The 26416-nt window shown below is 44.0% G+C and overlaps 1 protein-coding gene across 1 annotated transcript in view; it reads right to left on the bottom strand.

The window, feature by feature from the left end:
• Positions 1–1111: 1111 nt before the first annotated feature.
• The window catches only part of fbrsl1 (fibrosin-like 1), a 492137-nt gene continuing 466832 nt past the window's right edge, over positions 1112–26416 (bottom strand). Inside the window, exons 17-29 of the mRNA XM_034691889.1 lie at positions 19516–19948; positions 18304–18563; positions 16393–16643; positions 12885–12935; positions 12585–12680; positions 10661–10732; positions 10367–10396; positions 9988–10059; positions 8797–8929; positions 6691–6768; positions 5383–5466; positions 4324–4594; positions 1112–3591 (exon numbers count right to left, since the gene is read on the bottom strand). Of these exons, the coding sequence (XP_034547780.1) occupies positions 2298–3591; positions 4324–4594; positions 5383–5466; positions 6691–6768; positions 8797–8929; positions 9988–10059; positions 10367–10396; positions 10661–10732; positions 12585–12680; positions 12885–12935; positions 16393–16643; positions 18304–18563; positions 19516–19948 (3125 nt within the window). The 3' untranslated portion in view covers positions 1112–2297. The remainder of the gene's footprint in view (positions 3592–4323; positions 4595–5382; positions 5467–6690; positions 6769–8796; positions 8930–9987; positions 10060–10366; positions 10397–10660; positions 10733–12584; positions 12681–12884; positions 12936–16392; positions 16644–18303; positions 18564–19515; positions 19949–26416) is intronic.

The raw sequence follows: 26416 nt of genomic DNA, 5'->3' as shown, positions 1-26416 counted from the left end.
ATGTAAGGTGTGTGTTTTTCTTCTACCAAAGCTTGCTTGGTAAATAATAGTTACAGGAAAAATCACTATGCGGTCACAAGCACAGGGGTTAAGTACCTGTTGTTGACTAGATGATTAGAACTAAAAGCACACAGTGCTAAAGTGAAGCCGGACACTAACAGATGCTACCCGTCGGATGAATATGTGGCTCAATTACTGGGAGCCTAAATTGAAAGTGATAGTGATTTAAGCCTTCCCAATACGTCAGCCCCCATTCTGGCAAACAGCCTTTTCAAGGAGCCCTTTAAAAAAAACCTGCTGGAGTGTGTGAGACACAGGAGCGCCATTGATTTTCAATAACATCCCCTAATGACCTGGCCACGGTTTGATCCACGCTGTCATTATGGGCTGATACCATGGGACAGGATTGGTGGGTCTCACGGCACACAGCAGCGAGATGAGTAGTCGGGGCATTATCAGGATGAATTGGCCATCTCTGGACAGGCGGCGAGCACAACCGAGGCCTTGTCAATAACAAGACGGGGCGCCTCAGGGCTCCCAGCGTGGTCCACTCCAGAGCGCCTTCCGGCCTCATTACAAAGGCAGATGAGTGGTGTGCATGAGGAAAGGAGGCGTATGAGAAGAGAGAGGAGGCTCTCCTCCACCATCCGATAGCCTGCCTCCCAGGCATTGCTCCTCTTAATGAGTCCAGACCGCGGGTCAATATGCCGCTGGGCTGCCAGTCAATACCGGTTACCTGCAACACAAACACTCAAAACCTGCTTTCATACAAAATCAATGTCCTATTAGTCCCTCCCTGTATTGCCTTGGCCCAATCTCATCGATTGGCTGTGAAGAGCTCTGCAGCCCGTGTATGACAGATTACGGTCAAATGATCTGATGGCTCAGGCTACTCTGCCAGCCAAGTCTGTTACCTTTATGATTTCAAAGTAATAGCTTGATATCAGATGAGCAAATACTTTGAATGCTGAAAACTGAGGCACAAGCATTATTGGCAAACCCATCAACCTCACATCAACATTCATCTCAGCAGGTCTGACTTACAGTCAGATTTGGCACAGTTAGCCTTGCACAAACAGTTGGTACAAGTATGAAAGACAATCAACAGATGTATGACATTAGGTCCAAACTTTATTCCGTACATTTTAAACCATGAATGTTCATTTTCATTTTTTTGCACGCCTAAAACTCTACTTGTTTTGTATACAAGAGTCTAAGAAAAACAACTGCACAACACCACAAGGTTGACAGAGAAAGTCCTTTTGCCGCTCACTGAAAAGTGTCCTTCTGTTCTGTCTGGGGCTGGTCCAGTTTGTGACTTGGAAGTCTGTTAATAATCCCATCATTATTTCATTGATAATATAAACATGTATTAATCCAAGTTTCTCTCAATATCGCCGGAATCGTCCGCTCCCTCCATGTGATCTCTTCATTAGGGTGCTGTGTGCTGCTTTGCATAGATTGCAGATGATCCTTCGAGGCCCCCTTACAACACCCTCTCATGTCCTTCCTTCCATTGGCCAGGCTTGTCTGTTGCCTTGATACTCAACAGGGAATCGACTCCCGTGTTTCATTTCATTTTGTTTTTCTAGAAACGGTTAAAAAGACTAATAAATGTACACAGTCATTTTGCAGCAAAGGAATATCAACAAGTTATTTACACCAGTTTATTACAGAGACCGAACAAAGACCTCATTATATATATTTATCTGCATATCTCAAAGGCGAAACAAATAAAACAAACTGGTCATGTAACATTGTACATTGTCATCATTGAGGATATCCTGGTACCATGAGGTTAAATTACTGATGGTTGAAACCAAAGTCCAGTCTTTACAGTGGGTCATACTGGATATGTCTCACAATCAACTGGGATAAATATTGTAAAAGGCGTGACGAATGCACAAAATACATACAATTTATAGAAATGATATCTATACATGGAACAAGGATAGGAAATGTACAAACTCATTTCAGGACCTCCTTTTTCGCACAAAGCTGAAAAAAGGTATTGGATTAATATATTAATAATTATCAAATATTTAAGTCGGATATAAACTTACACATATTTGTGTTCTCTTTACCGACATAATTCAACCTCCAGTCCACTAAAAATAAAGACATGGCATGTGCTTCATCAGCCGTACACACCTTTACTTTGTACAATCATACCCTTTCCCTTAGGGAGTGTTGCCCCTCTCTAGAGAGGAGCAGTGCATTTTGTTCAGAAGAATATTTCAGATTAGGGGAGGGGGGTCATGAGTGCGTCTGGGAGACTTTTGCACTTTTCCATGAAGCTACCGAGCCTCTACCTCTTTGGGGTTGCGAGAGGGGGAGTAGTCTCTTGGGTCCTGGGTGGTAGTGAGGGGGGTAGTCCTCCTGGGTGAGGCTGGCCTGGCACTGCCAGCTGGCACCAGTGGTGGGGGCGCACTAAGTGCAGCAGTGGGTGGCGTTCTGTTCAGGGGGCCGTTGTGTCCTGTGGAGGGGCTGAGTCTGGGGTAGGGCATGCCGCCTAGATGAGGCATAAAAGGGGGCATGTGCGGTAGATGGCCTTCCATGGGGGACTGGTGCAGCTGATGGAGGCGTGCTCTGTCCAGCTCTTCTCTAAGATGGAGGCGTTCTCGCTCCTCTGCCTGCTGTCTCATCCTCTCGTGCTCTCTGCGCACCTCCAGCAGGTGTTCATGGTGCGAGTAGTCATGAGCCTCCCTCTCTCTGTAGGCTCGTTCCTGCTCGTACATACTGGGGAAGCGGTGTCCCTGCTCCGCCCTGAGCTGGAAGTCCATGCGCCGCTGCAGGTCCAGACTGCGGTACGCCTCTCTAAGGGGGTCCCAAGGGAAGGCGGGATGGGGTAGGCGCTCTCTCCCTGCCAGAGGACTCACTCCCATGAATGGAGCCATGCGAGCCCGGTCCAGCACGTTAAGGCTACCCATCTGAGGCATGGCACTCATGGAAAGGGGGAGGGAGTGAGCCATGGGGTGTAGGCCGGGTGTAGGCATTTCATTGCCACGTGGCGAGGGGAGATGGTGCTGTGACAAAGGTGGGTGGTGGTGATGTGGGTTCATATGTTGGCTGCTGGGAATAGGAAGACTGTGGGCCTGTGGTTGTGGGGCCGGCTCAGAGCTCACCACCATGACATCCTGCTCCTCTTTCCTCTCCTCCTTAATCTTCATGTCATTTTTCACCTTGTGAAGGAGCTCCGCAGGTGAGGGCTCTTTTCTCTCGCTGTCCTTGAGTGTAGGTGGAGGCCCACCTGCCATCTTCAGTCCCTGCTCATTGATCACTACCTTCGAGTAGGGAGAAGGAGAACGCTGGATGGGTTTGATTGAGTCTTCTGATGATCTCCTCTCTAACATCTCCTTGCTGGGTGAGCGGCTCTCCTTCACCTTCACGTCAGCCATGTTGGAAGACTCTCTGTGGCGCTCCAGAAGCTCCTTCTCCGCCTCTCGGACCCGATCCACACTGCCACTGTGATGTCGACCCGAGTCACTGGAGTTCTGGCTGTTTGAACGGATCAGGCTGCTGATTTGGTAGCTGACGGGTGCAGAGGCCGGAGATGAACGGTTGGAGTGGCGGTTGCGATCCACAGAATCCCTGTAATGACACATATATTAAAAAAAAAACGTACAGTAGGTATTAGGTTAAAGAAACATCACATCGAGGGTTGTATTTACTGATGGTTTATATTGATTGTAATTCTCATTTAAAGTACGTTTCTCTGCTCTCATCTTCCTCTAATCTGTTCACTGTCTTCAAATTTGACAGAGCTTCATTTTTTGATCCTTCCAATTATTTTTTGACAGATGGCTTCTCTCATAACTGCTTGTTGTCTGTTGGAAGTAGACTGTTTTTTCTGTATAAATGAATAAAAATGTATTCCACAATTTACTGAATACTGGTGAAACTTTTGTATTTTATTAAAAGAGTATGTATCTTTATCCAGGTGATGTCTTTTTACATAATTTTGTTTTGTATGAGCAAAACAAAACAATGAAATACTGTATGTATTTGAAGTTTGTGTTACACATTTAAGCAGCTATTATTTTGTTATGTGTGGGAGAGTATTCACATATCCTGTCCTTTACATGTACTTCATAAAAGATAATCAGATGTCATTTTAGCTTGGAGGAAATACAATAATAATAATAATAATAATAATAATAATAATAATAATAATAATAATGCACAAAATGTAATGATTGGAACTAATAAAACTTACAGAAACAGTCTGACTAGTTTTTTTCGCCATTCAAAACTCAGAGCTAATATCCTCAAAATGCTACCCATATTGGACACACAGTTCATTCGTATCCGTCTCACACTCACCTGTCTTTGTCTTTCTCCTCCTTCCCGATGGACGAGTCTCTTTTCTCCCTTTCCCTCTCCCGCTCTCTCTCTCTTTCCCGTTCCCTTTCCCTCTCTCTCTCATGGCTGTTGGCTGAGCTGCTTCTCTCGGCATCTGCGGTTTTGGGCCACTGCGGTGGGGTGGGGAAAGACGGCGGGGTGCGTCGAAGTCTGTTCCAGGTGTCGTGGTGGGGGCTGCCAAACGTAGGCAGTCCTCCTGGCCCCTCCTTGGTGCCAAACATATTGTTGGACCCTGGAGGGTAGAGCAAGACAGGCATGGGAGCCACTCTAAGTTAATTGGGCACAAAACCTTCTTGAGGACACATAAGATGAGAAAGACTCAACAACAAAAGCTGCTTTTGTCTTTGTCTCTGGAGGTTCTCTCACTGAAGCTGTTTGAAAGAGTTAGAGGTTAATGGCTCCCCCCGCCAGAGAAAAAATCTACTCATTTACTTCACACTAAAGGGATTCAAGTCCCCCCTCCTCCCTTTTTTCAGATGAACAGGGGAGACTCACTTGCCCTCTGGAGCTGAGGGCTGTAAAAAGCCAAGGGAGACCTTAGCATTCCACAGCATGTCTGCTCCAATCACATCCATTTTCACAACAGGGTGAGCGATTGGCACACAAAAACAGGAGGGAAGAGGAAAAAGAGAGAAAGGCAGAGAGAGAAGGATGCAGGGGGAAAAGAGAAAGCCCTCCATGGTGGTGCAGAAGGGGCTTGTCAAATAATTAATAGATGAACTGCCTCCAAACAGCGGACCTGAGAGTGCCTGTTGGCAGCAGCGCAGCCAGCTTAGAGCCAGGCTGTTGGGGACATGGTTAGTGGATAAGGTAGAGGCAGGGAGGAGGTGTGTTTGCTGCCTAGTGGGGCCTCCCTTGGCTACGACTGTTTTGACACAGAAACTAGCTAAGTGTCTAGATTTTTTTTCCTCCCCTCCTGGCTCTCCCTGTGGTCTAACGCTGCCCTGTTCTGTTAGCGGCCACAGGGGCCAGACTGACGGGAGGGGGGGCAGTGTAGGAGGAGTGGGGGCCAGCGCTTACCAAGCGTGGGGTTGCCTAATCCTCCGAAGGCACTGCTTGAAAGGTTGCCGAGGCCGCCAAAGGAACTGGAGCGACTGAAAGGATCTGCAAAATGCCAAACAGGGATTAGCAAAAGGGGGGGCTGGCTAGCAGTGCTCACCCCAACACCAACCCGTTCCACTCCGCTTTTTTCTTACAAGCGAGCTGTGTTTTTTTCAGCGCTGCCACCCGAGCTCCCTGCCTGCTAATCCTACAGTAGCCAGGTCGCCTGAACGCTGGATTCACTGCCACTGACTGGAGTGGAGTGTCTCTGAGCCTGTTGGGACTACTGCGGCTACACAGCTTGGTGAAATTAGATTTGAGTTCTTTGGAGGTGGGCTGAAATAGACTGTGGTGTGACAGGGGAATTAGAATCTGAAAAAATGAGGCTAGATAGACCACACTAATTCAACTGGAGATTCGATGTCTGCTGGGCTCCACTGACGCAGACAAGAGCCTCCAAATTTATATGAAGAATCAAAATATTGTCTTGAGAAGTTAGTGAATTATATTCATCAACTGATAATTTGGGGTCCCATTTTAATTCGGTAGAAATCCATCAGGAAATGCAAAACTTATCAACCGATTAGGATTTAAGGATTTTCAGCTTGGGTGCTTGTTAATATATCACAAAAGACAACAGTTCAGAAACGTCCTCTGCCTCACACATGAATTCCCCGGATAGGAACATTTTGCTTGCTAAATCTTCTTCCTCATTGCACCATGTATTCATAACCCCAAAATGGATTGGCTCAAGGGCTTATTCCATGAAATCAACTTCCACTCAGAGCCCAAACAGTGCACAGTGAACGGAGGAAAATAAATCAATGCATTAACAAAAATTAAATGCACTAATGAATTGAACAATATTAACTTCCCCTTCATTACGGCAATAAACAGAGAAAGGCTGATAGAAAACAGTATCATATATGCTGGTGTGCTGGCTGCCCAAACATACGAGGGAGACTGGATACCAGACTGGCTACGTATTTAATAACCCCAGACAGAGTTATTTAAGGCTGTAATGAATCATACTGTCTGATTACATGATGGCTACATGCTCTATTACCATGAACTATGACTTCATAGTAACCTTAATATGAACCTGAGATCACAACCTGAGACATATCTTGGTTCCTGATTAGACCTTTGTGGGTGTAATGTGTTTAAAACATGCGTAAAAAGAGGGAAAGACTAGGTGGGGAGAGAGAGAGAGAGAGAGAGAAAGAGACGAAGAGGAGGAGGAGATAAATGTATAAAAAAAGTGAACATGGGGTTACTTACACTTACCTGCCAAATGGCTAGGAGGCAGGAAGCCGCCTGGATGAGGGGCAGGGCCATATGGAGAGGGAGCTGGGTGGCCGGAGCCTATAAGAGAGGAGAGAATACAAAAATATTATTATTAGTCAATACGTCAAATATGTGCACGTAAACTAGAGATGCAGCCACAAGCCAGTTATTTTCCATCAAAAATAGTCATGACTCTGACCCCTGTGATTACCCAGGATTTCAAGACACTGTGAGGAGTTTTCAAGTTGTGTTGATTCTGGTGACTGCTTTGAACAAAATCAGAAGTGTTTTTACAGAATGAAGACTGCATTTCCCATGAGCTCCATCACCCACTGTCGTAAAGATGAGGCTCTTCCCAAAGTGTGCATTTGTTGTAGAGGGAGTAAAGATCTTCATTCTAACTCTGCTTTTCTTTGTGCAAGATAACTTTCTGCAGGATGCAGAGTGATGAGGTCATGGATTAATTTGTACCAATGTAAAATTATTAACTGTAAAACAACAATGACAAAACTTTATAAACTCTGATTTATTACTGTTAGTTAGCTTACAAAAGGTCAGCAAACTGGTTTAATGTTACTCTTCACAGCTCAGTGTCATGATGTCCCAATAATTGTCCGCATAAAATAAATATCCGTAATTCCATCCAGTAAAGCATTCACATGCCTGAATAAACATGACATCCTGTTAGTAAACACTTTTCTCTTTTATAGTTTTATGGAGTTTCTTCATCTAAAACAACAGTGCAACAGAAAACGTGTCCTTTGCTAATCCCGCTCCAGTGTCAGCCATTAGTACAAATGACAGTGAAAAAATAACTCCTCTTGCTTGCTAACTCACTTCTTATTGCCAAAAATTACCAGAGTTCAAATCAAAGCCTAATTTAACTGCGTAGTTCATGTAACTGCATCAGTATAAATGCTTATTTATACTTCTGCGTTGAATCGACGGTGTAGCCTACGCCGGAGGTTCGCGTACCTCCTGTACCTACGCAGAGGCCTAAGCACGAAGCTGATGTGCACCTCCTCCAAAATGTAACTACCCGTAGAATCACTGCGGACCACAAGCCCTGTGATTGGTCCACTCGGCGGCATTGTATTTCCTGCATTTACAGCACTTCCGGGATCCCCGCTCATCGGCCGTGTATTTCATCTTCTCCTCTCTATTCTTCATGTAATCATGTCTGTATGATAAACAGCAACATGTATCAGCTGTAGATTAACATAACACGCTCTGAATCGCTTTGGAATAGTAAACAGAGATCATAGCGGGGCTGGATACATGTGACCGGCTATCAGAGAGACTGCATTGCCCTCAAGCGTTTTGGCAGAGAATTGCTGTGCGACACGGACACATTGACGCACAAGTATATGGTATTCATGTCCGTGTCAGCCCCTGCTGCGTAAGGGCACCATAGAAGTATAAATCAGCCTTAAGAGTTAGACTACTTTAAAATCAGTGAAAAAACTCCTCACAGTAACTTTAATCTGTAAATCTGAATAAATGTACACGAACATTTTTCAGCAACAGCTTCACAAACTTGTTGAATCTAGATTTAAGCAAGAGTAGAGAAGGCTGAGTGAAGCCATTGAGCAAATTAGCAATTGATATTATGCTTTCATTTCAGCTGTTGCATGTTTGTGTGTGAATGGTTGCTTATTAAGGTCAGTCTCTGACTAAACACTGTAACCATCACCCATATTCCATGAATTGTTAATGAAAGAAGCAATTACAGGAGTGGCTCTGACACAGCACTGCATAATTACCAGTCAAAGGCTGCTCGCCTCTCTGTTGCCCTCCAACGCAGGGCAAATCAGTCAATTACCTAACCGAGAATCATCCATATTCATAGCAAAATCTGACTCCCTTTACTGGCTAAACATTTGCTTCAAAAGCACTATAATTAAGTGAGCATTACATGAGAGCAGAGGAAAAAAAATCATGGCTTTTCACTGCAGTGGTGGAGGAACAATTTTGACACTCTCATTTGCATAAAGACAAAAATGGCAGTGGAAGGCTTGAAATGGGATAATTTGAGTGTTTCTGAATGGTTTGTCTCGGAAGGTTTAGATCCACACCCTGATTGTGGTGTTAAGAGACCCTACTGACCTGTTGAAGAGAAGAGGGGTCGTGCCAGGTCATGAGGGTACGGGAACCCGGGGAAGACTCCCGGAGCTGGGGGTCGACTGAACAGGTCCAGCTTTCCATTCATGTCAATTTTGTGAGGATCCAGCTGCATTTGCTGTAGCCAAGAGAGGAGAGGGAGACACAGTGATGAAATATAGAGCCGTGGACACAAGTACAACATGTTTCCAACAACAGTGATGGGTTTTACGCTAAGCTACACCGGGTGTCAGATTAATCAACTAAGGCTCAATATCTCAGATTTTGGCCAACTGTGTTACAACAAATATATGTACAATAATAAGGGGCTCTAAATCCAAACAGTGGTTCTGGGCTCAAACAGGACTGAAATTCTCTGGTTTTAGCAGAAGATCTCCACCTTGATGCTGCACCATGAAGATTTTTAGGCAAAGTGCACATACGAATTTATGTTGGGAATTTTGGTTCCTGCTTGCAAAAAAGCTATTACTGACATTGGTTGCTTCCTAATTTTGTGAAGGTGGACAACCAAGGACCCTCTGGTTACAGCTTATCTTAACAAACCTCACTCATTTGTGTTTTACTTTTTCTCTCTAGTCTTTTCCTGACATGTTTTTCATTACTCTTATGTGTACACTTTAACTCTCTCAAATTGTATTTAGTTCTAAAAACCTTGAGAAAACACACAGGGGACTTGACTTGGGCAGAAATTGACCTTTTTTGTCTGAATGCTCTGTAACATGTTGGCTGATCAGAAACAAAAATAAAGGATCAAAAAACTACAATGTCTCTTGTCTGTCACTGTGTGCTGCAGAAATGGCAAGATTTAATCTGTTGCCTCATTCTGTTTAGGTGGAGTGAGCTATTCTCAGAGATTTAACTTACACTAAACAAGAAGAACCTTTTTACTGTATTTTTAACTCTTAGGGACACTTAACGGGAGGTGACATCATTCTTGTTACATTTTTGTAGTTACAGACTTGTCTTTGCTGTTCTTCCCCGTTCACATGTTCTTCCTGTACTGACTGGCTAAACTTGACATTACGTTAGAGAAAAAATCCATCAGTCCAGGACGCCCAGCCCATCTATGTATTCAGGGAGTATGTCATATGGGTTGTTATAATTTTACAAATACACTGTATCTGGTTCTACATGAGAGCAAGACTCCTGGAAGACATCATTATCCATCTCACGCACCTTCATTTTCTGCTGGTGGTGGTAGATCTGCCATGCGATCTGGACATGCACTGCACACCACTTGCCAGGTTTCTAAAAATTTAGAGAGAAACTGAGGTTAGCCTGCTGGCTTTGATATTGGGAGCTAAAAATGGATGCTGGCATTAAGATTTATCTGGCCAAACTACAAAGTGGGAACTCGTCAGAATTTCAACCAGGCAACGGATTAAGAAAATCTACTCCTGACTTTAGCCAAAAATAGACCTCAAAGCTAACCTTAAATGCGGCCAAAAGCCTGCATATGTTTGATCAGGAAATGTTGAAGAATTTCCAGTTTAGACTTTGTGGCCTGGCCAGAGAGAGAAACATTTAACACATGACAGACGAGGAAAGCACTTACCCTAACAGATGTCCTGAATGGATCTGTTATCTGTATGGACAAACAGACAGTCATAAACAACAACAAAGATAGAGTGAAACTTCACAGTTCTGTACAGCTGGAAAAGTTACCAGTGGTTTAGGGCTTATTTTGCAGAGTAAGTTCATGTGTCAGTAGAAATGTATGAAGAGAAATGCGATGCAAATACATGCATACACATTTCCCTGCCAGTCATTCTGTATGTACGGAACATTTGTGGCTTTCACCAGGAGGAAAAGAGCAGACTGGTGTTAAAGTTTTCCGCCTGATGCTTACCCGTGGATCCTTCTGTAGGAGTGTGTGAGGTACCGCTCCAGGACGACCCCCTACGTCGATGGGATTAGATGCCTGACAGATAGAGAGAGACAAAGAGAGAGAGAGAAATGGAAAGAAATACAAGGTCATTAGCCAGATCCATATTTGTTAAAGCATCAATAAGTCAGAGAATGAAACAAAGCCTGTTACACAACAATACACGACAGAAGTAACAAAGAGAATCCTAAATGAATTAGGATAAATAAATGTAGGTTTGACAGTTACCATATTCTCACAAACACTGCTGATGTGCAGAGTATATTTCTACATTAGCATGGTGACATATTTCAAAACTACTTGACGACCCTTCAGTTACTGATGCCAGTGTCATAGTAACCTTATGTCCTCCTTTAGCAATCCTCCACGACTGTTTTACTGACGTCATTAGATAACACTGTATTGATGCTGCAGGCACTGAGCCACAGCAGAGTAACACATCCCTGATCTCTCTGATCTCCTCTTTAAGTCTTCGGAGCGCAAGTGCCTGGATCAGCCTCATTAATCCATCCCCACATCAGGGATAGGAAGATCCTGCAGGGTGACCTGGGTCACCAGCCCCCACAAACAAACATAGAACCCGCCCCCCCTCCCCAAAGCTTCTCTCCAAGAATACTTAGCAGGGACTTTAGACGCAAAAGGCTGTTCCCTGAACCATCTGGAGGGGCCTACGACAAAAGGGCCCCTCCATGACGGAGCCCCCTGGGAATAAGGCCAGAGGATTTAGGCAAGCTTTGATTGGTGGCTTACACCGGGTCACAGCCGCTGGGCATCTGCCAGACAGTCTTACCCCCTCCCGCCCCTCACATCTCTCACATTGCCTGCCCTGTTGGTGCATCTTGTCTACTTTACTCTTCTGAGCAAAGACATCATAAACATGGACATAGTATTGTCACTCATTGGTTTTTGAAGAGATGTTTTGAAGCCAAAAGATGACGGTCGCCATATTGGAAATGCTCACCCAACATAATTTTTGATCAATCCAGAAACAGGCAAAGAGGAGGAGCTGAGGAGCTGAGGTAGGCTTTTTGCTTACAGGCAAACAGCTAAAATGCACACACCTGTCACCCACACTCCTGATTATGCAAATGTATGAATAACTCCAAGCCTTAATAATATCTCTTCACCCCTTGTGCAGTATGTATGAAGAAATAAATGAGCTACGTTGATGACATCCATACTGTGACCTATTGTAAACATGTAACATTATAAAATGGGACTAGATGTGGATTTTATGGGTTTTGTAGCCAAGCATCGAGTGGACACTCAAGGAACTGCAGTTTTACTTCACTTTCACACTGCCTTCATTTTCAACCCAAGAGGTTGCCACTTGCTGCAAAGCAGACATCCATTACATTCTTATCTTTGGCATCTGGCTCTGCTGCTTGTGTCTCCGAAGACGGACAGGAGTAGGACAGGCTGATATCATTTACTGTGGTATTGTAAATATAAAATAAGAATAATCTTTATAAATATAATTGAATTAATCTTCAAGGATGGATTTTTTTTAAATACATGTGTAATAAAAAACCCCAAACACACATTTTTTGCCAACCAAGAACAACAGATAATCTGACTTTTTTGCCTTAGTGTTTGGTGAAAAAATATACTAAAATTGTTTATGGAGGCAAAAAGGCTAAAAGTAACTAGTAACTAGTGCAGTGCATGTTTTATTACTTTTTTCATGCAGTCCTTTCAATATTCCTTTCCTTCCTAAATGTACAGCTGTGTAGCCATTTTTTTTCTCACTGACAAAGCCGACCTTCTAAGATATTTTGTGTGTTGTGAATTTGTTTAAGCTGTGGACAGGTTTATATCATATTCAGAGTTCCTGATATTCTCTGCCTGTCTGTAGGTGGTGGTTTGAGGGTAGGGATGTGGGGCTGACCTTGGGCTGGAAGGCTCCTTGCAGCGAGCTGAAGGGTCCTGAGTGTGGGAGCAGCGGGGGCATGCCTGGCATGGTGGGGGGGTAGGAGGGGAAGAACTGGGGAGAAAAGAGGAGGATGGGAGACACAAAAAGGCACAAAACAAAATCATACAGAGAAACGAACAGGACTCAAGCATAAGCACATACAAAACCACAGCAACACTAAGTGCTCTCACGGCAACATTCAAATATGTCAAATATTTGATTTGCCAAATGCAAATAACACATTTAAATAAATTAGGATGAGAAAGAGAGACTCACGTTTGAATGTCTGATGAATGGATTGTCCAGTTTGGGGGTGTATTTGTCGAACTGGAAGAAATTAGAGAGGAAGGAATTAGGAACAGGGCCAAGAAAATGATTTACTTACCCAAATCCCCCATGCAAAAACCTTCTAAAAAAGTAATCTCTCATTATTTTTACATCACTAAAACAAAACACATGATCAGCATCTGTAACTGGTAATAAGCAAGGTTTGGATCCAAAATAATAAGCCCAAGAGTAAAGCAGCTGGCTTGCACTGGTCATGGGTTTACTTAAACTGCATGGTCAGATAGGCAGTTAAATTACTGACAATACGACTGCTTTAGCAGACTGCCAAGATGAAGACAGCCTGCATGATTTTCCAATTGAGCATACAGACGTTGGGCGTGGAGGCCCTGCTTGGAAATCAGACCGTTTGAAAACCAGACCAGTTGTTTCTATTCACTGGAAAATTTGTAGAAATGTGAATCTAATTGCTCTTGACTGTGAAGACTTTTTTCTTTTGCAACAAACCCTGACGGTAAAGATCAGGACGGGAGACGTTTAGCTAGTTTTGGGCGTAAGAAAAAAAGACTTCAAAAGGCTTAAGTAGAAAAAACAGGCCAGTTTTCTGTGCATCATATCATAGAAAGCATACATGCAGCTTCTTGAGAGTGACACTCAATCGAGTAGCTGACATTTGCAATTGTAGGAGCTATTTCAAGACATCTCAGTGTATGGCATGTAACTGTAATGTGCTCAGTTCATGTGAGGAAATCTCTTCTGTGGCTGAAGTTATGCTGTATCAAAAGGACGCAGTTGTATTAGAGAGTATTTCTAATCATGGCCTGAACACATGGGAATCTGGTCGGTAAGCTGAGAATGAGGCAGAGGGAGAATGTTTCCCCAGGTATGAATGGGGACTTTGTACATCTGTTCACAAGCCAATACTGGCTCTCTATTTTGAAACAGGCTAATTACAAGCGACAGTAACTTATTCCTTTTCCACAAATACACAAACCATTTGCAGGTACTTTTTGCGAGTGTTTTCCCAAAGCTCTCTTGGCAGGCGCAGACGTTTTTGGTTTACATAAAACAGGGAAATGAGTGGGTATGAATCAGTGTTTCTGTGTGTGTGTGTGTGCGGTGACACGGATGGTTAAGGGGGGAGCAGGCGTAGGGTTGGCTAAGCTGCCGGTAGAGACGCAGGGTTTGAATCAGGAGCCTTCTGTTAAAGCAGGAGTATTCACATCTGCAGACAAAATGGCCACGATGTCAGCAATGGTGTTGGCGGCCTTGTTTGTGGGCGATAATGGGCAGAAATCAAAGACAGACGGCCTACTGAGAGGAAACACTGAGCCAGCTTCCGAGCTCATTAAACAGCTCCTCTGCATTTCTGAAGGCGCGGCCTGTTTAATGTCTGACACCGAGAGAGGGAATTTGGCCACTTTATGGCCTTGTAAAAAAAAAAAAAAAACAGGAAAAGAAAAAACAAAAGCTCTTGCCCTTGTAATTTATGGTGCCTGTCACAGTTTTACAGTTAACAGCTTAAACTCATTAAAGCTTAATATTTCATCTTATAACAATTAAGTATATTCCTTGTCCAAAGACATGGTGGGCAGAGGGTGGGGTAGTGGAGACTCAGTGCTGCCATTTGGAAAGCCAGCTGCTTGAGGGCGTCAAACAATAAACAAAAATAAAGGCTTCATAATTTCATTAATTACAGCCATTAGCCAACGACTGTTACATAGTTGAAATGACATGTGGCGTTTAGAGAGAGAGAGAGAGAGAGAGAGAGAGAGAGAGAGAGAGAGAGAGAGAGAGAGAGAGAGAGAGAGAGAGGGAGAGAGGGAGAGCACAACATCAACATTACTCCTGCCTCTTTGAGCAAGAACCACAGAGAGGAAAAACAGCTTTTTGACTGAGGGTAGGAGGGAGGGAAGGGCACAAGTTAAGCAACATCACAGTTTCAATTAAAATGGAAAAAACAGAGAAAGACATTAATGGTATATCGCAAATCCTATCGTAACAGCACTCTAGAGATGGGGTCTGTACATCACGGGCTACATAATGCAAGCATTAGCGAGATGAGGAAAATCGCCTCTTTCATCTTCAAAGAGAGAGCTGTGTACTGTATATAATTCCTAGCATGTCAGGAATGAACAGCAGACCAGATAGCAGCATGTGTGTTTTCTAAAGAACCGTCTAAACAGTCTCTATTCTTATCTTAGGCTGGGCTGTAAATACCAAAGCTTTGACTTTTAATGTACAGGATGGGGATAATCTAGAGTGCAGCCTTAATGGGACCTCAGGCTTTTAATCAGAGGTCATGAAGTGATGGATTACATCTATTAGACTAATGCCAAAAAGCTACAAACGTCTGAATCGACTGTCAGATCGCTGAGCAGTTAAAATGATGGATAATTAGTCATAACCTTTTTTCTTGTAGTCTTGAGGGCAGTCAAAGCACGGAAGCAATTACAACTATTATCAAAACAGTTATACCATGATGTCATCCACTGCCTTCATCTGTAGTGAAGTCATTTAACCGACCGCAAGGCTTTGATTTTTTGTTGGCAAAGGCAGTAAATACACAGGCATACACACACATGTGGTGAGGAAGTTGTGCACAAATTTACAAGTCTGCAGGAATGCATTCACGCACACACACACACACACACACACACACACACACACACACACACACACACACACACACACACACACACACACACACACACACACACACACACACACACACACACACACACACACACACACAGATCAGTCACACACACACAGATCAGTCAGACAGCGCCTTTGTTGCTCCGAGAAGGCAAATGAAAACATTCAAAACCACTTAAAGCACATCCATATGCAAACAGTTGTCGAGCTTGCCTTCCGGCAACTGGCCTTTTTTGACCCTCAGCAAACAGTGAACAACAAATCTTTGTCCAAGTTAAGACAAAGGTGAATCATTTCATATCATTTGTTGACGTTGGCGTGCTTGGGAAACATGTGAGTCAGAAAACCTGTCTCTATGAAAAGTGACACAAAGTGTGGAGGTATGGTTTCATGAACTGTCCCACTATGGACAGAGACATTTAAAAGCAAAAGTATGTGCTTGTAAAAGTATGTGCTTGGTCGGGTTCAACCAACCCGAATGGTAACTACATAAAAATATAAACAAACAACATGTTAGTCTGTGCTTGTGTGTATTTGTGCGTGTGGAGATGGGGTCGATAGCCAGTGGGACTCCTGTGTCCAGTATTTGTCCTTATTATGGAGGAACAGATGTGATGCTTCCAGCTTCTCATCAGGTTTTAGCATCAGAACACATATCAAAGATCAAAAATTCAAACTGAATCAGTGCCATCATCACTTTGGAGGGAGGGGTTCCTACATCTACGGGACATATTTGGTGAATTTGGGGGTAAAGAAAAAAAGGTAGGAATCGACTGAAGAGTAGATTGGGAGGGGTGATAGGTGGGGTTTTGGGATCTTTAATTTATTTACTTATCCTCACATTTCTGGCCTGGGTACGCACCATGGGAGGTGCGGTGGGCGGGGTGAGGATGGCGGCCGGGGGCAGACTGGCGGGGAAGGGCGTGAAGGTGTGCTGGTGGGTGTGTTGGTGCTGGTGCATGTGCTGATGTTGGTGAAATTCAGCCCTCAGGAGCGATGCGGGGGCCAGCGGGGAGGCGGACGGCCCCCGGCCCCGCTCTGAACTCTGAACCAGGAAGCGGTTGTTCAGCTCTTGCCTCAGGAGGTCATGCTCTGTAAGAAAGGAGAGCGAGGAAAACCAAAAAAAAAAAAAAAAAAAAAAAGAAAAAACAGGGGGTGGGGAGAGGGAAGGGGGGGACACAAGAAAAAGAGGCACGGGCGCCCAGTCAGTCTTCACAACAAGGGTAGAAGAAGAAAGAAAATAGTCACCTGGCATTCTCTGTTTCTCCAGCTCATGCTGTGAGGGTTTTCTACGTGGGGACTCATTGGTGGTGGTAAGAGAGTTGCCTGTGACAATGTGCCAATCAGAATCCCCGAATGAGGCTGGCAATACATGATTGGTTGGTTGAATGATATCAACAGGCTGGTATCTAAAGACAAGAAAGAACCAAGAGTCATCCCAGCAGAAAACACACACACTCTTGCCCTCTATTGGAAAGTCAATGCACAGCTGGCATATTTATGACATATTTGGAGGCACCCATCATTGCTGGAGACATTTGTTTCCTTCTACTGCAGCACAAAGTGTCTTTTTTTAATGAAAACATGGAACATATCATCAAATGGTTATAAATCATATACTGTTGCCAGAAGGAAACGTAGTTCTGGCAGCTGAGGTTGCGTCAGATTGCGGACTGAGTGCACCATTATTCGACACGTGACTGTGTAAGTGCTGCCTTTAGTACGCTAAAGATGTCTCCAGCTGTGATGACTGTCCGAGTGCTGGCTGACATTTTCCTCGGCTGTGTCTGAGCCCTGGAACAGTGACCTAATCACCCCTTAGAGTACTAAGTTACTATTAATACAGTCCATCTTAAGAATGAACGCATAGTGTTCTACAATAGAGAAAACAAGTGTGATTAGCTTATTATGCCCTGTGGAATATCAAACATTTCTGAGGTTTTTTGAATGTGTCTAATAGAACTACATTCATCATGTTCACATACAAAAAAATCAAATAATTGAATATAAATAATTTTTGTCACTGTCTGTCGTGGATCAAGCTCACCTTACATTACCTTTGAGATAGATTCAGTATCTTTTACTATTCACTACGTTAAGGCACTTTAAAAACACATTTAACTGATTTCTTGAAAAAATACAATACGGAAATCAAGAATAATTCAATAAATATTTAAGCAAATAATGTTTTGCCTTTCCGACAAAATTCATCAGCGAAAAAGTTCCAAACATATATTTGGAAAAGGAGGAAATACATCATCAGAGTTATAATAAATACGTATTTGAATACACTGTAATCTTCATTATCAAATAAGTATTAAGTTTAAAATACATCATAAATGTCTACTTACCACATCAGCAAAACACAGGAACTGACCAACACCATATAAACATATCTTATGACACTGAGATGAGAATACATTTGACATATTACCGCAGCACATTGAAATATTTTGTTTCTTTTGAGCTGTATCTGTAGCACACAGCAGACTGTTGTGGTTTAACTGGACCTGTGATAATAAAGGCCACACCACCACACATACTTTTGAGAAGCCTGTGTTCAAAGTGTAAATGTTTAGTATTACACAACAGTATTTAAATGTGCTGCTACTAGATGTGTAACGATAGTTAGATCATTCAGTAATTAGTCAGAAGAAAAGCACTTCAAACCAGCCTACTGAAGGTAATATGTCTCCTCGAGGTTTGTTCTGCACTGAGTCTAGCGTCTATCATGTGAGGTGTGCGGCTGTACCTGGGTAGGGGGTGCCAGCGGGGTGCCCAGGCACGACTAAACTGTTGGTTGGTAAGGTTGGTGGTGGCGGCAGTGTGGCTGGGGTTGCAAACATGGCCGGATGGCGATGGGCCGGGCTCCGTAGGGAGGAATAGTGCGAGGTAGAGAGGTTTGCTATGGACAGAGGCAAGGCGGGGGCTGACGAGGGGAGCCCGCTGAGGTGATGGTGAGGGGAGGGGGGCAAGTGGTGTTTGGGAAGACCCAATGGACTGCCGCTGTGGCTGAAGATTTAAAGGGAGACAAAGAGGGAAATATCTCGGTTATTATCTATGGATGGAAATGAACATAAGCTGCTGTACATTTTCAGTTACACTGCAGAAGTGTGAGATCGACTGAATGCACTACTACTTTAAGCATCTTGTTTACGTGTATTAATTTTGTGTACAGCATTACCTAAAGAAGTACTTTCCAATGAAACATCTTGCAGTGAAATACAAAAGGTGAGGGCAGACTCCAAGAAGATCAGATGTGGAAAATGACAAAATATGCATAAAGACACGTGCCTGAGTGTTACTTAACGAACGGAATGACTCTGACACCTTTGTGTGGCATATAATGAATATCTGCATGAAAACAATATATGTTGTCAAAGCTTTCAGTCTGACAATTAAATAATTACAATTCCCAAATACAATTAATGATGTAAAACCAGCCCCTAAAACAGGATTTGCAAACATTTGGACTGACTACCCTTAACATTAAATCTGCCATAATTGTTGCAAGTACCTGACAATCTTAACCTGTATCACCTGTCCTTACAGTCTAACTCCACTGGATGATAACACTGAACATAATCTGCACTATAATACAGTAATTCTTTAAAACATTAAACCTTGTACTGTCTTTTTTATTAAAAGCCTTATTTATATAATAGACATCATGAATAATTTATACAGAAATATTTGAACTTTTGAGTCTAAATAGTTATACAATATCGTCAGACAAACATCACAACACTATGCTGTATGGTTTTTAGCCCTCCACTAGAATTAAACTCTATCACAGCTAAAGTGTTTTACGGGTATAGCATGAGTACACACTGAAGTGAATCTTATTTTGTTGGCTGGTTTAACAGCTAGATGTAAGTGGGAAGTCATTAAACATCCACCACAGATGCCTCCCATCTTGTAAGTCCCTGCACCTGAAACCACACAAGCCCATGAAACAACCCACCTGATGTCGTGGAGGCTGCTGTACAGCGGGTGGTGCACCTGGTGGCTGATTACTGGCCGCACGTGGTGCTGCAAGGGCGGAAGGACACGAGGCTCCTGGTGTGCGTGTGGGTGAGGGGGGTGGGGCTGGGGGTGGGGATGGGGGTGAGGTGGCGCCCTCAACAAGGGAGGGGTGGGGATAGGGGGCAGAGGTTGCTGCTGCTCCCTCTTGACACTGAGAGGAGGCGGGCTTGGGAGGCGGGACCTAGGGGGCTCAAGGGGGGCCGCCGCTGCAGCCGGGGCAGGGGAGCCCGTAGGTGCCGAAGCCGGGATGGGGCTAGGCACGGGAGGCGTGAAGAGCACCTCACTGTTGCTCTGCTCCTGACTGCGCTGGAGACCTGAAACTTTGGCTGAGCTGCAAGTCTTTGACTCGGGGATCTCATTCGTGGGCACACCTGAGGGTGAAAGAAAAAGCAAGATGTGAGAAGAACAGCAGAAAAAGATCCTGAGATAGTTTAAAAACTGACTTTGTGAATAGAGAATGCTAAATCGACTGCTTTGTATTGCTCCATCGATTAAAAACACTCCCCACTACGCACTATTACCCTAGACACAATCATACATCGATGATGGAGCATTTCCTGCAAGGTGCAAACCTAATTCAGGATCAGTTTTAATATTTATCACCCAAAAATCAATGTTGCAGGTTATTCTAACCAATGTTAGGTTCATATTTATATGATTATTACCCAAGTTGTATGACTCAAACTACAAATTTTCAAACTACAGATTAATAGACAACTATCCTGAACAACAGGTGCTACCACGTCCAATTTCAGAAGTCAGGCCCTTTCCTTGTGCGATTGAACAACACTTCATGCTGAAACCTTTATAACCATAAAAGGAAAGATGTCTGCCTCTGGGTTTTTTCCACTGAGGAGTTTACATGATCAATGATAAGAAAACACAGCCCCCTTTTCCTCCTGTATGATGTCGTCCAAATGTCTTCTGCCCAAGGTTCCTCCTGCTTCCCTCTCCCTAGGTTTCATTAAGTGTTTAATCAGGTCATTTTCATGCTTGACTATAATCAGATGATCCAATTTCTCCCCGCAATCCAGTCAGTATGAATAAATCACAGCTAATTAAAGTTAAATGTCGGCCCCTATTCGGGGCTTTGCTGAGCACACAATCTGGCATGAAATAATTATGTTTCAATTGTGCTGTGAGGGGAGATCGTGGCCCCTTATCTTGGCCTCTCTGCCACCGCGCCTTCCTATCCTCCTGTCCTGATCTTTCAGGGGATTTGGGAAACCACGGCAAAGCCCTCTGAACTCGACCACTTTGTCTTTTTCACTCATCAGGGGTCTATTCAGCAGACAAGAAGCTTTTCTAATCAGCATTCCACCGAACAACGACTTTTCATACTTAGGCTGTTGCAATTTAATGGCTGTAATTATATGCTGTTGTAGCAGGGAAATGAAAGTGGCAGTAAATGCAGCATCTCGACACCTTTCACATACAAAGAATTGCAAAGCACTTATGAATCTCAATGAAAAAGAAAAGACGTTTTGCAATCTCCTGCATGTCTGTGAGTTAAAAGAACGGCTAAATGGACCACAAAGAGTTTGAGTTTGAGGAGATGGCAGTGCTACAACGACAACAGCTACTGAACTCATTAAAGCTGCTCATGGAGGAATTCGTTTTAAGCACAGGAACATCACATGCATAGAAAAATGGGTAAAAGAAAGTGCTCATGCAGGGACAGAGAGAGATAGAGACAGTGGAAGAGAGGGGCTGCCTGGTGGAGATGAAGCTCTCTAAGCGGCTCTAATCTACAGCTCTGATGCAGCAGTACTTCAGTCACAAGGCTTACTAGCACCTCAATTAAAAAAAGCTCCACGGGCACTCTCAACGGTAACAAAAAAAAAATGAGAAGGGCTGGGAGCCGCTGTCAAGCTAGTGAGAACTCGACATGCAGCCCACTAATGGAATATCCAGTCCCTATTAACAGCCTGCTTAATCTTTCAAGGATCCTAACAGCCATAAAAAGACCAATAAAAAGGCAGGGCAGAGCTTTTATTTTTTTATTTGTCAAGCTCCCCCTCCCTTGCTCTTTGCGTTTTATTGGAGAACCGGGGCTGGCTAAGGTGTCACGATTTTCTAATGAATTCCGGGGTCCAGGCGTATATATAGACCGGGGTTGAGATTTACAGGGGTCTGGGATTTGGATTAAACTGTCAGCCTCTCGCTTCTACAAACGAAAGAGAAAGAGGAAGGCTGTAGGCAGAGACAGAGAGACGGGCAGATACAGACGCACAGGCGAAGAAGCAAATATCCACAGTCGAAATGTCGCCGGTGGGTGATGTTGCCTAGGCAACCTGTTCTCCCAGACACAATGCACGGAGAGCGATACAGAAAGAAGTCTCACTACGGCCACTTGCAGATACAGAGGGGTTTCAAACACTAATGCAGGCAAGCCAGGGCCACAGCGAGCGCCGGGTTATCTTAATGATGATTCTAATGGGCTCTAATGGAGGCAGGGAGGTATCAGCTCAGACCAACCCATTCCTCATTAAAATCACTCTGCAAGCAAAGACACACACACACACACACACACACAGACAGACACACACACACACACACACACACACACACACATATTCACACACATATTCACACACACACACACACACACACACACACACACACACACACACACACACACACACACACACACACACACACACACACACACACACACACACACACAAAAACAACTATAATGGTGACAGAAACTTGGGCACATTGAGCACCTATGAACACTGAAGTCACAGTGTCTTCATTATGATGAAAAGAGGAGAAAAATTACACTTTAAAAAAAGAAATCTAAAAACGGCACGATGTTGAAAACGGAGAAGAAGTTTATAATTCAAAAATCTCCTTAACCTCAGAAATGATGACAAAATGCTCCTGTGCTCCACCTCAGCTTGCATAATATAAGAACAAACAATGTTCATATTTTGATGACAGCATTACAGTGTGTTCATTTTAGCTATAACTTAAAGTTCCTGGATCTTTCTGCTGTTCTTACACTGTATGTGTTGTTTAAAATATCATCTCTTTTCAAGTCAAAAAAATCCAAAGATTAGAAGATCCAATCTTGTTCACCACAAGGTCTTCATCAAACTCCTCTTTCCATTGAGGCAGCCAACCTTGCAGTTGCAATCATATATAATAAAATGAACTGAGGGTTCGCTGAAGGTTAGTTGGGGCTTCATCTGATTGGCCAAAATTGCCGAATGGATGATTCATGTATCCAAGACAGGTAAAATGTTCATATGGTGCTGTGACACATGATGACTGTAGACGAAATTATCCTTTATTTCATGCATGTTCATATTATGACAGCACTGAAAATTCTTCTTTTTTGCAGCCCTTACTGTTCAAAGTTTTACTGAGGCTGAAAAGAGCAGATGCTTTGCAAAGCCCTGAACAATCTTAGTTAGAGGAAACGTACAGCAAATGCTGAAAAGATACAAATTCAGAAACAGATGCAAAAGTCAAAAAACAAACGCAACGGTGGAAATATGATGCAAATTGCAATTCAAAAACACACAAAACCATATACACTGCTGAAAGATAAATGCTGCGAAACAAGACTTGGTCATGTAAGTGCTCCAGGCCTGTAGGGGTTTTTGCAGCATTTCTGTTGTCCATCTGTTGCATTTGTTTTGGCCTTTGCATGAGTTTATGAAAACTGTCATTGTTTCTGCATGTGCTGCACGTTTCTCCTGACAAACATTGTCTGGGCTATTTAAGTTGGTTTGCCCTTGTCGACCCCCTTACAGTTCATATACAACAATCAATACTTATCTGTGCAAAATCACATCAAATTGACCCAATAGAAGTAAAATAAGGGCAGGCCCTGTGTGATTATGTGATAGCTCCTTTATTAGGAGGTGCTTCAGCTTATTAGTAGCAAATAGGATGTAAAGAGAAGTGTAAATGACTTGTGGAAGAGCTATTATCATGAATACTTTCACAGTTGTTCGACGTGTTTAAGGAGCAGCCATTTTCAGTGCAAACTTACTCAGTGATAAGAGAATGACAGCACTGTCTCTCTGACAAGTTACCTAAGGGCTTTATGCAGCAATATCACTGTCACTGACAAAAACTGTCCCCTCACCACAAAACATCACAAATGTCATATTGAGTTTGAAACATTTCAACAAACTGCCAAATTCAACATTGTTTTGCTCTTGTTTTCCTCAGGACATGGAGCCCTCCCTCTGCTTGCAATCACACACTGAGGAAACAGTCAGCAAGCCACAGGCAGCCATGTGAAACAAATGCAAAACGAGTGTCTGTACAAAAAAAAAACGTGCTGCTGTGAAGCCCTGTCCCGCAAACCTGAGCAGATGGTGAGAATGAGTCAGGCAGGTTGGAGGGCAGCCTGCTGGTGGGGGGTGGCACCCCCCAAACACACACACCCCTCCTGATATCTGGGTTAGTGCACCGTGGGGACAGGGACATTCCCCGGGGGTGTTGGCAGGTCTGCTCACCAGATGACATCTCATCCCAGTATTGATCTTTTTATAGCTGCTCCTGTGGCCCTGCTTACTCAGGGGAATTGGGCCTTGCCCTGCGTGCACGTGCCGGGCTTTGCAGTTGTATGGGGGCGGGTGGCTGAATGGGTGGGGAGAGGAGTGGCTGAGGTAGCAGACGGACAACAGGCAGCTGGGATTTGCTGGTCATGACTGATGTGTCCAGTGGGGAGTCTGGGGTGAACACAGAGCCGCTACACAGCTGTTCCTGCCTGCAATATCCTTCACTTGTGACCCTGTTTGTCCCTGTGGAACATCTGGAGAGCTGGCACCGATCTGCTCCTATGTGGCCTTTCCGCAGCCAGATGGCTCAGCATGAAATGGCTCGGACCAATCTGGAATGGCTTGGCCCTGAGCTGGACTAGGATGTGCTGTTGTCATCATTCAAAATAAATTAATATAGAGTAACGGGGCTCCTCGATGACAAGGATATCCCTCTTGTGCTTGACATTTTGATGCATGACATGTCAGGAACAACAATGCAAAAGCAGAGAAGGAGAGCCCAGCACACTTTGGCTCTCAGATGCTTTTAGTTTCAAAACTCTTTTAACGCATTTCCTACGAAGCTTGTTTAACCACTTCAGCTTAAACACACCTGGATACACGCAAATAGACCCACTGACCTCTTGAACGAGACAAGAGCCCTTGAGAATATAAGTATTCAGCCTTCAGCTAAAACCCTCTGCAACTATGCTGTGAATGCAAATAAGTGTGTTACATAAATTACATGCTCACTGCTGACATGGAGCCAGTATATACAACAGCCAGGAAAATGCAGCCTGTATGCAAAAAGCCTTTTTCAGATTAGATATGAGGGTATGCAAAATCTCTCTGTGACAAGGGGGTCTGGGGCTAAAAGAAGCTTAAGGCCACTGGGTGAGCTCATTTACTAGGCAAACACTGCGGTTCACTCCCTTCATGGCTTTGCCAAAGCAAAAACATTCAGGGTAGAGATAAAATAGGGACACGAACAGACAGATATTTAAATAAAGTGGCGTATCTGTGGCGAGACGTTGGAGGATGCAGAAGGTATGTGAGAATGCATGCTGCCTTGATCCATCTCCCGCTGGCTCTGGTTGACAGAATATTCTGCTGCTCTTGACGGATGAGCTCACAATGATTTGGTTCTTGTACCTCTCTAGACAAGCAATCTGCACAGAGCCAAGGCTTAGCTCACGAATGAGTGACTGTGGAAGATGGCTATAACAGATATTGGCAGAAGGCAGGAAACCACAGTCTTGCCAATCAACACTTCATTGCTGCGGGGTATTCAGTCATCAAAAAAGGTGGGGTGGAATTCAACAAAATTATTAGTACAAGAGGAACAGAAGGGCTGAGCACTGTTGAATCATCGTGCTAATAATAAAATCATAGGAGAAATTTGCAATGACTTGCTTTTCCTCACACTGTTCAATCTGCCTCGAGCATCTCCAAGCTGGTAACGAGGGGAGCCAAGGCGACGTTTTTGCAAATCACTCAGAGATGTTAATGGGAGAGTGGACGAGGATAAGCCTCGCCAAGATAGCATAAGAGTGGGGACAGCTGGCACGTTTCAATTATTTGTCTCTGTCTCTTTGCTGCAGCTGACAAAAGGGGAGGATGGTGGCAGAATTGGGATGGGTGTTAAGCTGTAACACGTTTACAGTCAAAGCCTGGGCATAAATTGAGAACCTAATGTTCATTTCAGAGAGCTGGCAGCTCAAGCTGCGGGATGAATCAGTCTTTCCTACGCATATCAGATCCCAATTCAAACATCGGCCATATGGTGCAGGACACATATGCCATTCACCTCTCATGGCACATATGCCTGTGTTGTAGATGGGAGGCAAGTGACGTGGGGCACATCCTAAAATCTGACAGGAAAGAAAGTGAGAAAAAAGAGGATTTAAATGTTCACTGTTATTGTCTTATCCTCTCATCTCAGTGCAGTGATGCTCCAAACAAGAGTGCAAACTTGGGAAGCCTGGATATCAAATGCTGCAGACAAGCAAGACATCTCCACACTGAAGCTTCTAAGTCCTTCCCTGAATCTCCACCAGAACCCTTCCCCCTGCAGAGCTCATGTGCTTTGCGATGGCCATCAGCGTCTTATGAACACAGCCAGGTCATCTGAGGTCAGTGCCACTGGGCTCTCCAAAATAAAAGGGTGTACTTCTTGGAACTTTCCGGAGAAAAGCTCAAGTCTAACAGCTCCTCTGACATGGCCCACCCTGCTAGCCTGGAATTTGACCCGTTTCACTGTCACTGACCCATGACCCACCCTGGTGACCGCTCTTACCCTGAGACCGCTGTGGACAGACAGCCAACAGGCAGGGAGAG

This window comes from Notolabrus celidotus, chromosome 9 (assembly GCF_009762535.1).
Source record: "Notolabrus celidotus isolate fNotCel1 chromosome 9, fNotCel1.pri, whole genome shotgun sequence".
Taxonomy (NCBI): Eukaryota; Metazoa; Chordata; class Actinopteri; order Labriformes; family Labridae; genus Notolabrus; species Notolabrus celidotus.
This window is presented reverse-complemented; position numbering and strand designations above follow the sequence as displayed.